Source organism: Quercus robur, chromosome 10 (assembly GCF_932294415.1).
Source record: "Quercus robur chromosome 10, dhQueRobu3.1, whole genome shotgun sequence".
Classification (NCBI taxonomy): domain Eukaryota; kingdom Viridiplantae; phylum Streptophyta; class Magnoliopsida; order Fagales; family Fagaceae; genus Quercus; species Quercus robur.
The window spans coordinates 36,840,579-36,851,539 of record NC_065543.1 but is presented as its reverse complement, the minus strand read 5'-3'; the positions used below and the strand labels follow the sequence as shown (position 1 = coordinate 36,851,539).

At 34.0% G+C, this 10,961-nt stretch overlaps 1 protein-coding gene across 2 annotated transcripts; it reads left to right on the top strand.

The window, feature by feature from the left end:
* The first annotated feature begins 2,672 nt into the window (after positions 1 to 2,672).
* On the top strand, positions 2,673 to 10,639 carry LOC126702010 (monothiol glutaredoxin-S6-like). 2 transcript variants are annotated; one of them, XR_007647606.1, is made up of 3 exons: positions 2,673 to 2,912; positions 6,811 to 6,849; positions 7,434 to 9,110. XR_007647606.1 is itself a non-coding variant. In XM_050400549.1 (3 exons), the coding sequence occupies exon 3, from the start codon at positions 10,114 to 10,116 to the stop codon at positions 10,435 to 10,437; it is 324 nt and encodes a 107-aa protein (XP_050256506.1). In that variant the 5' UTR covers positions 2,673 to 2,912; positions 6,811 to 6,849; positions 9,864 to 10,113; the 3' UTR covers positions 10,438 to 10,639. The 2 variants fall into 2 exon arrangements, 1 of the variants encoding a protein (XP_050256506.1); XM_050400549.1 differs by lacking the exon at positions 7,434 to 9,110 and adding an exon at positions 9,864 to 10,639.
* Positions 10,640 to 10,961: the final 322 nt, after the last annotated feature.

Sequence of the window (10,961 nt, the reverse complement as noted above, 5' to 3'; positions counted from 1 at the left end):
ACAGTATGACTCATAATTAGTACCAAAAAGTGCAATGGAACCCATAAATAGTAACAAAAATAAGCTGAATAGTAAAATAAATTGACTTTTTAATTTAGAGCCAAACGCACACTTACACACTATTTGTACAAAACACATAAATCAAATTGTGTTTTCATTTGTTTTTTGAAAACATAATTTTTGTTATGTGTCCCGTATAGGGATTTAGGATTTCAAACTAAAGAGGCTGAAAAAAAATAAAAAAATAAATAAAAAATACAACAACAACTAGGTATCTATATGGTATTAACAAACTATCAACCAAAATAAATAAAGAAAACCATTGTTTCTTAATACATTAAGATACAATCATTTACCAACAACAACAAAGAAACACAAAATAATATTGTTTCTTAAGAGCATCAGTCGTTGTAAAAAAAAAATTCATTTTCACAAACCAAGACTTACTACTTTAATATAACATTTGAAATGTCTCATATAGTAGTGTTTTTGGTATTTGGTGTTCTAAATACAAATTGTGGGGCTAGAGAATTTGTGTCCCAGCCCACTTTCCATTAAGGCCCAGGGCCTGCGCCGAAGACAAGTAGTGAAAGACCAAATAGCCTAGAGATACAGTCGAGGATGACCCTGTCCTCGGCATCCCAATGCCTAAAAGGGAAGAACGACATGTCATCAAAGGCAGCCTCCAAAGTGCTCCCAGAGGAAAAGGCGAGTAGAATGGGACTCGCACGGGGGTACAGTGTGGGATTGGTTCAAGGAAAAGACGTCACATTTGCATTGAATGCACCAACAAACGTCCTAGCCACATTGATGGGAAAAGACTCCTAAACAGTGTGGCTTCGGTTATTGCAACTAACAGAAAGTAGGGGGAGGCGGCTGATGGGACAGGTACTCGAGTAGTTACCTACCTAATCAACAGATGGAAGGTCAGAATCAACTGAGAAGGGCTATATAATATAAGGGCTTATGCGCCAAAAAGGGCTGGAACGATGGTACCCAGAAAGTAAAAGGAAGAATAAGAACATTAAACTCAATGGACAAGGTCCATGGAGACACTTAGTTCACCTCTGTGCGTCCACCATAAATACTTTGGCTAACCACTGTCCGGTGACGAAGGCCTAACCTTTCAGCCCACGCTCTACAAATTTTATTGTTTGGGCCTTTAACGTTCGAACCCAATATCAGATTGGGATCATTACAAATATAGTCCTCACACAAATATTTAGCATTTAGAACACCTAATACTAGTACTTTAATACTAGGCTGACTAGGATTTTTTTATTTTAAAGTTTTGCTTTTGTTAAGTTTTTTAGTTGGGTAGTAGCTAATTGGGTTAGGCTAATTAAAAGGGAGGTGTCTAAATTTTTGGAAGAGGGAGGCACTTCTTTAGAAATAAAAAATATGTAACCAATAAAAAAATTTCTTTTTTTTTTTAGGGGCCAGGAGGGCCCCAATTTTTTTTTTCTTTTTTTTTTTCTTTGGGTTGGGGGGGGGTCAGGATCGTGTTTTCAAAACATAATTTTAGCTGAAGTGTATATGACAGTGTATAACCCAATGTGTGCAATAATAATTAGCACAACAAAGAAATTTGGTAAACAAAGCCGACTCACACTAGTTATAACTTATAATTTATGCATGTTATTTGCTGATTATTACACGATCTATGTGTTGCTGATATAGCTCAAAAAAGTTTTTCAAGAGTCTTGTAACTCAATAACATAGTCTATTCTCCATTGCTAAGAGAACCATGATACATGCAACAATTAATGAATATTTTTTAATTAAGAAAAAGAATCAATGATTATTCCCACAACAATAACTTCAATCAAAGAAAGAATGAAAGTAATTAATGAATAATGATGCCAAGAATCATGTATTTCAGTGGTATGGTTGGAATCCTCCTCCCTTACTCATAACAATTGAATTACCAAAAAAGAAAGTTAGGGGTGTGCATAAAACTGAAGAACCGATAAAACCAAATGAAACCAATTGAAACGTGTCCAAAATTTCGGTTCGGTTTCAGTTCCTATTTCTCACAAACCAAAATTTCGGTTTCGGTTTCTGTTTCCGATATGTATGCACCGAACTGAATAATATATACTAGCCTCTGAGCACGCACGTGATGAAGTAAAAAAAAAAAAAAAATACATGGGGTGAGTTTTGTAGATTGGAGGAGTTTTAAAACTAACAAAAGAGTAATCCTATTTTGTAGGAGTTAGTGAGTAGAAGTAGGAATTTAAATCAACGTAAAAGTAGGAGTTTATTAGAAGCATGAAGATATTTCAACATAGAAGTAAAAATTTATTATTTTTGTTAATTTACTATTTTAACCTCATTTTTAAGTTGTTGGCTAATTAATTTAAGGGTATTTTTGACAGGAAAAAAAATAATAACTAACTTTCTGAATCCTCTTAATATATACATATAACATATTTTATATTATAATATTATATATATATATATTTATATAATATAATATAAAATCAGATTGGGCCGGCCTTGCAAATATATTGGGCAACCTGCAACTAGGCCTTTCAAATGCATTAATGCATTAGGCCTCGGGCCTTGCAAATAATCAAGCCCATTAACCAATTAAATTAATTAAATATCTAATTAAACTTAAATTAATTAGGTAAACTAATTAAACTAAAACAAAAATTTAAAAACCTAGCACACGTTTTACTCTCATCTCATTCTCACTCTCACACACAGAACACAGCCTCCAGCCCTCCGCAGTCACTCTAACACACAAGAAGGAGAGACAGAGAGAGAGACCCTTCACATCGGTAAGTTTTACTCCACAGTCACTCCAAATCTTCTTTCTGCCGCCGGCCTCCGCACACCGGCCTCCACACGATGGCCTTCCCACACCAGTCTCCCCACGACACGATCATCTTCCTTCTTTTCTCACGGTATGATTCTTCTTTTTTCTTTCTATCTCTTCTCTTTTCTTTCTCTGTCGCTTTGTATCAACTTCGTTCATCAGCTTTGTTCAACTGCTCTATTACTTAATTTCTCCATAATTTCCTCTCTCTTTTTTATATTCTGGGTTTGTTTAATATTGAATCAATGCTATTTTTTCAATTTTTATGTGCAAATAAAGTTGGGGTTTTGAAAAAACCCATGTGCTTGGTTGTTTATATTCTGGGTTTGTTTTTTTTTTTTTTTTTTTTTTTTTTCCTTTGTTTGCTTTCTTAGAAACTAAATGATAAGGAAACCGAAAAAACCCACTGAAACCGACCGAAACCGATTGAATTCCAATTACTTCGGTTGGTTTCGGTTGAGAATTTCACAAACCGAAAATTTCGGTTTCGGTTGGCCAACACTTAGAAAACCGACGGAAACCGAACCAACACATTAGAAAATGATTAATGATCCCATTCAGTCTTAATCATTTTTCATTAGTATTCATCCACCTAACCATTTGAATCCATCGTTGCCCTTCTGGCCTTGGCAATTGGCATCTCGTACATCTATATATTACCGGAATTAACGTAAATAGATTTCATAGCTTAGTCTGTTTCATAGGCAATATAATAATAACCATTACAATAGCTAACTTTTGAATTCTGTGAGTTTGGTTTTATGTGAGAGTATTAGTACTCTAAACCTCCACATGGATTTGTCAACCTAAATATTTGACCATTTAAGTATTCACTAGGACTTATGTCTTCTTTTAACTAATATAGGTGTCAAGAAAAAAATGCTAAGGGTAAAAAAGAAAAAAAAAAAAAAAAAAAAAAAAAAAAAGAATAAGAAGTTTACTTTCTGTAGTTAATGTACATTGTGTACGTCCTTATCATTTTCTAATTCACAAAATCCCAAATGCAGAATTATAAAAAGCATACGGGCATGGAAAACATGATCACGGTGTTTCTAATATTAATTCTATAAAATGACAATAAGATTTTAAATATATCAACAAATAGAGTGTTGATGAGGACTATTGCTACAGATTTTTGGGTTGTTTTTATTAGCTTTTATTATTTTAATATTTCACTCTTGCACTCAAAAGAATAAGAAAAAAGCTGTTAAATTGAAGATTTTTTTTTTCTCTGTTTTGGATGCAAAAAGAATGTTTCATATCTTGCTTGTCATGTATGTGCATGACTCAAGAGCATTCAAATTTGGATAGCCTACCTAGGAGATCTGCTTATCAATGCATCGTCACATCCAATTTGAGGTTGGGGCCGGTTTTACTGTTAGATTTTGGCAGGATATTTGGTGTGGGGACGCTTCTTTGTGTGTGCTCTACCTCTACCCAAGACTTTTTTCGTTAAGTCGAAATAAGGAGGCCTCTGTGTCTGAGTTGATGAAGTTCCCAAATGGTGTTCTTTTTTGGGATCTAACTTTTAGAAGATACAGCGAAGATTGGGATTTGGAATCCTTCTACAGTTTAATGTCTAGGATTTATGGAGCTTCTTTGAAAGGAGTTGGGGACGATAAGATGTGTTGGAAACCTGCTAGGGGTAAAGGTTTTACTGTTCATTCCTATTACCAGGTGCTGACTAATAGTGTCGATCAATCTTTCCCTTGGAAGACTGTTTGGAAGTCTAAGGTCCCCTCTAGAGTTGCTTTTTTTGTGTGGACTGCAGCTTTAGGGAATATTTTGACTATTGATAATCTTAGGAAATGGCAGATTTTGATTTTGGATTGGTGTTGTATGTGTAAAAGAAATGGGGAATCTGTTGACCACCTCCTTATCCATTGTCCTATTGCTTTTGATTTATGGTCTATGGTGTTTAATCTATTTGGCATTCATTGGGTTATGCCGAAAACAGTGATGGATCTGTTGGCTTGTTGGCAAGGAAAGTTGGGGAGGCATCGGAATTCAGCTATTTGGATGGCTGTGCCCCATTGTTTGATGTGGTGCATTTGGAGGGAGAGGAATAACCGGCATTTTGAGGACTTAGAGAGATCAGTTGCAGATCTTAAACTATTCTTCCTTAAGACTCTTTTGGATTGGGTTATAGTGTTTGGTTTTCGTTCTTTTTCTTCAGTCCATGGTTTCATAGACTTTTGTAATTTATGCACTTGATTTGTATTTGTCCTTGATGTATTCTTCCTATATACTCAGGTGACACCCCTCTTCTTTTTAATATATTCTTATTACTTATAAAAAAAAAAGATGTCAAAAAAATTTTAGATGAATAATGACAATTATTTACCCTAGCTTTAAATAATTCTCTTATCAAAATAACTACAAAGATTCGAAAAAAAAGTGGGATTTATGTTTCTATTTTAAAAGCCCAAGAGAGCTAGTAATTCCATGCATGGAAGAACTGCCAGTGTCACGTTCTTCTCGGTTTCAAGAGTTTGTAGTTGTACCCCATATATGTACAGGAAACCAGCTGCGTAGTATACAGGAACTCTATATTTTTGAGCATGTAAAAGATTAACGGTATTGATTGTAGTTGAAAAATGGGCTTTGATTGTTAAATTTGGCTTTCAGACTTGGGGATTTTAATAAAGGTTAGTTGGTTTGGCTTCAAAAGACACTATTATCACATGGTGGCCACAACTAAAACCTATATTGGAATTTGACCAAGAATGAGCACTGTTTTACATTATCAGAGATCATCCGAAGCATGTGTGACTATTTAATAATCTGAAATATGACTAATAAGAAGATTAACCTTTTTGTTCCCAGTAGCAAAGATCAGTTCACTCCAAATTAAGATCAGTTATTGCATGTTCAATTATATGGAAGGGAAAAGAATGGCCCCGTTTTAAACATGTGTCTATAAAATATGTCTACAGCCGCGTTTTTTAGTGTTATAGCCACATTTTTTGGTTTGGAGCTATTGCCACGTTTTAAACACGCGGCTATAGTGCCTTTCTATTTTTTTTTTTTTAATCTAAACTATGACCGCACTTGAAAAATGCGACTCTACCTTCCCTATAGCTGCGTTTTATAGACACGGCTATAAACTTAGTCTGTAGCTGTGTTTATAAAACGCGACTTTAGTTTAGGAAGTGGCCGCGTTTCTTACACGCAGCTTCATATTTGCCTATAGCCACAAGTTAAAAATGCGGCTTTAGGCTTTGTATAAATAGCATACTTCAAAAATTTCCAGCCCTATCTCCCATCGCACATCAGCCTTCATCTCTCAAGCCCTCATTCTCCATCTCCGATCTCAACCCTCACCCTCCATCTCCGATCTCAAGCCCTCACTCTCCATCTCTCTGTTCTCAAGCCCTCACCCTCCATCTCTCCCATCTGTCCTTGTCTCTATTCTCTCTTGCTTCTCTTCTCCCTCATCGGTGACCAAGGTCTGGGAGAGCTTGAGCTCTTTTGGATTTTCTGGTGGTGGTAAGGAGGTTGTCGAGTAAGGATGGGTATGCATTTTATGGGTTGCTACGATTTTATGGGTATGAAATTTTCTGGGTTTTCGGTTCACTGTGCCACTGCATACTCCCTGAGGCCCTTAAAGCCACCACTGTATGCCATGACCCTGATTCCCAAGGATATGAGAACGAAAAGAAGTAACTGAGGAAACTCATTTAGTTGCTTGTCATCAATCTCAATGCATCAGAGGGAAGTATCAATCTCAATGCATCAGAGGAGTGCATTTAGTTGTTTATCACCGTTGTGTTCTTGTTGTTGTTAGTGTACTATGTGTATATTTTCCTTTTGATCAAATTAAAAGAAGCTGTCTTTGGTGCTGTATTTGACCACTAACTGTTATATTCAAATAATGGTGTAAATTTTTCGTTTGCTTTATTGATACTCTGTTCTTTAATTGGTATGATTTATTTTATTGTATTCAGCCTTTAAATTTGCGGCAACTTTGTCTCTTATTATTGCAGTTTATGGAGGCAGTTATTGGGTTGCGAGCGGGTTCCCAGGTATATCATAGCTTATTCACACTCTTGAGAATGCTTTATAATATTATATTGTTTCCTTAATGAATTGCAGGAATTTAATTGGGGGATGCTTCATAATGGTAGTGATTTTGTGAGTATATAATATAGTTAGGAAGAATGTTATGAGTAGATGCCTTATATATTTTGTGGGGGTTTCATGGTAGCTACACATCTGCCTACATAATAATTTGTCTGCATAATGATCTGCCTACATAAGGACTATTTGGAATACACAGGGTGTGTAACCAACCAATCCTAAACATAGTATATGCTATTTTTTTCCAACCTTGATTCATTGGTTTGATATTATTGTGAGAATATATAATGGAGGAAACTCATTTTACTCTTTTTGCACTGGTCATTTACGGGCAATAGCTAATCTAAGATTAAAAACAATAGATTTTTTTAGCTAATAAGAATTTATTAGTAAGTATCCCTAGTAGTTTTTTTCCATTATATTAGTTACATAGCTATATGTCACACCGGTAGCTAGTCTAATAGTAGTTGTTTTAATAATTTGTAATTTTCTTAAATGTCAAGTTTTTATTTCTTGTGTATGATTGCAGTGATGGCTCGACCACCAAGGAATCATAAAATGATAATTTTTGTTGTGTTGCTACATCAATTAGATTTACTATGTCAAATGTGGATGATGTTAGTGCATGTGTGCAATAGTGATTCTTTCTAGGAATAGGAGAGTTGGAAGAATTGGAGGTTGGGGTGACCAAATATTGGAGAGAGCAAATGTGAGAATTGTAAATATGAATCAAATGGTTTGGATGGATGATACGGCATCCATAAACAATGTACGAATGGACAGGAGAGCATTTAGAAAACTTTGTGACATGCTCCACATACATAGGGGTTTGAGGCCATCTAGGAATATGGAAATGGAGGAGATGGTAGCATCTTTTCTACATGTACTTGCACATCTTGCAAAAAATAGAGTTGTAGCACAACAATTAGCTCGGTTAGGTGAGAGTATAAGTAGAAACTTCAATGCTGTATTGCATGATGTCCTTCATCTTCATAGCATCCTTTTTAAGAAATCGGAGCGCCTATAATTACTTTGCATGAATGGTTTTGTGAGCAACATTACTTTGAATAAATTGTTTACAAAATTAATGGTTAAATTAACTGAAATCTCATTATATTCTAATTTTATGCTAGCAAGTGGCATCTGATATGGGACCTGGTGGTAAAAGTTCCCTTTTTTTTTTCCTTTTTATCATTATTATTTTTTTTAAAGAATGGGTAATGCATTTGTGGGGTATCATTTTATTTAGCTTTCTTTATATGTGATAAAAGTTTCCAATAATCTGCCTCTTTGATAAGTTTTCATATATAAAGTCCTGATTGCATTATCCAGGTTACAAATTTTTATTTCACAATTAGAATCCACTTTCTATTGCTAATCTTTGAAGTAATAAAAATATTAGGGTGAAAAAATAAACACTTAGCCACATTATTATATATGCTTTTGACTCAATGGTGGGTATTTTCTTTTGGCAAAAATAGCAAGATTGAAGTACTAATTAATCTACATTCGGATACCAATACACTTTTAAAGAGAACCACACATTATTATATATGCTTTTGACTCAATGGTGGGTATTTTCTTTTGGCAAAAAAAGCAAGATTGAAGTACTAATTAATCTACAATCGGATACCAATACACTTTTAAAGAGAACCACACATTATGCTAAATAGGCTTAATTTGTCCAGTTGTTCAATGCACTAGTATTTAACGAAGAGAATATATCTTATATAGTAGCATTCCCGATTAGTGCAATGTGTCAAAATAGATATATAATGTGTTAGGTCACCTTTAAAAAGCATATTTTTCTTGAATTGATCTGGTTGTGAATCAAGTTATGAGAAAATTTCCACCAGATAATTGGATAAATCCTATAATCCTACTTTTTTTCTCAACCTGGCCAGATGATCCAAGATCTACTTAGTAAAATATATATATATATATATATATTTTTTGTGGGTAAGTTGTTTTCATGTTTTAGTTATAACGTTAAAATGAGTTTGAAAGAATTTTTCTGTTTAACTCATATATAAATTATTGGAGCAAAGTTTAGTTACAAAATTGGTTGCAGTTTTAGCCTATAATCTTACTCAATATCTTTTTAGTGGAGGTGAATTTTGATAAATCCACCATTAGATTACAGGTTCGTTTGAATACAGTTGAAAATTGAAAACACTGTAGCAAAATAATTTTTAAATGTGTAAAAAGTACCGTGGGATCCATTTTTAATGAAAAATTTGTTGAAAAGTAATGTTTGTGGGTCCCGTGAATAGTGCATGAGTTTATTGTTCACGCTTAAAAGTCAACAAAATCGTCTAATAAAAAAACTGAAAACGCAAAACGCAGGAAACGCCAACGCAGGGAACGCAATCCAAACAGCACTTACATCCTCTTCTTATATTCTCCATGCTTGTTAAAATTTCAAGAATATTAAAGATTAATAATTATATCATCAATAAATTTTTTAAAATGCAAGTTTTTATAATTTAAAAATATATGTAAAATATAAGCTTATAGATTATATAGTAAATAATATCTGATTGACACAAAATTTGACAGATGTATTAAGAATGTAAATAACATGCAATTCGACGGTTAGATTTTTAAAATATATAGTAATATTTATTTTATTGAGTTAATTTGTAGCCTTAAGTTACAACCAATTTTGTAACTAAATTTTGTCCTAAATTATTAATATTTCTTGTAATTCAGTTGGTATGGCTTAGAGAGAGTCATGCATGAGCATTCCATTAATTTTCTAACACCTCCCTCTATGATATATTTAAAACTCTATATTAATCACTTAATTCGAAACTTAAAAAGGGATAATCGGCATTAAGGAATGTACTCCCCCACCATTGTGATCAGTGATAACATTTTGCATGTCAATATTCTGATATATGCAACTTGTTATTCTGTGAAATTCCCAGAATGACAACACTAACTTAACGTGGTTAAGATGATGGTTAGGTACATGTACATATGCTACAGTATTGCTCTTCAATGTGCAAAAAGCCACTTAAGTCATTGTCAAGTAATCATAAAGGGTAAATTTGGAATGCACTGAGATATCTTCTTCCTAAACAATGATCTATAAATAGACACCAGTTGGAGCTCAAGTTCCTCAAAGCAAAGCCTCATATTAACTCACTTCACAAGCTTCAAAACATACATACTCACATTTTCCTACTTTTTCAAACTTCATAACAATGGATGTGGTGACAGGGTTGGTGGCTGAAAAGCCAGTAGTGATCTTCAGCAAGAGCTCTTGTTGCATGAGCCACTCCATAAATTCACTAATATGTAGCTTTGGGGCAAACCCTACAGTCTATGAGCTTGATCAGATACCAAATGGAAGGCAAATTGAAAGAGCACTGTTGCAGTTGGGGTGTCAACCAAGCGTACCAGCTATGTTCATTGGGCAAGAATTCATTGGTGGTGCAAATGAGGTTATGAGCCTCCAAATAAGGAATGAGCTGGTCCCTTTACTCATAAGGTCCAAAGCTATATGGATTTGGAATAAAAGTAAATAACTTCTGCATCGAATTTAAACACCATGTTTCTATTATATAATGCTACTAGGGCTTGAATAAGTGGTGTTTTGTAACTCAACTTGTACTCTCTTTTTGGCTGAGTGGAATAACAATCTTTTTTTGTCTCAAACTAAGTTCAAGAGGAAGTGGAATAACTTTAACTGTCAAGTACTGTAATGCTAAGTGGTGTTTTGTAACTCTACTTGTACTCTCTTTTCGGCTGAGTGGAATAACAATCTTTTTTTGTCTCAAACTAAGTTCAAGAGGAAGTGGAATAACTTTAACTGTCAAGTACTGTAATGCATGTCTATCCTTTACATCGACACAGAAATTGTTAAAAAATCTAAAATATCTAGTATAGATTGTGATATGGAAAAAATCTAAAATATCTAGTATTGATTGTGATATGGAATTGCAAGTAATTTTGTAGGTCAAATAGCTAGACTTGTCCCGAGTATAAAAAGAGTATTTAAATTTTCTGTGAGCATATAAGTAACACAAACACCAACAAATAAATTTTAAAA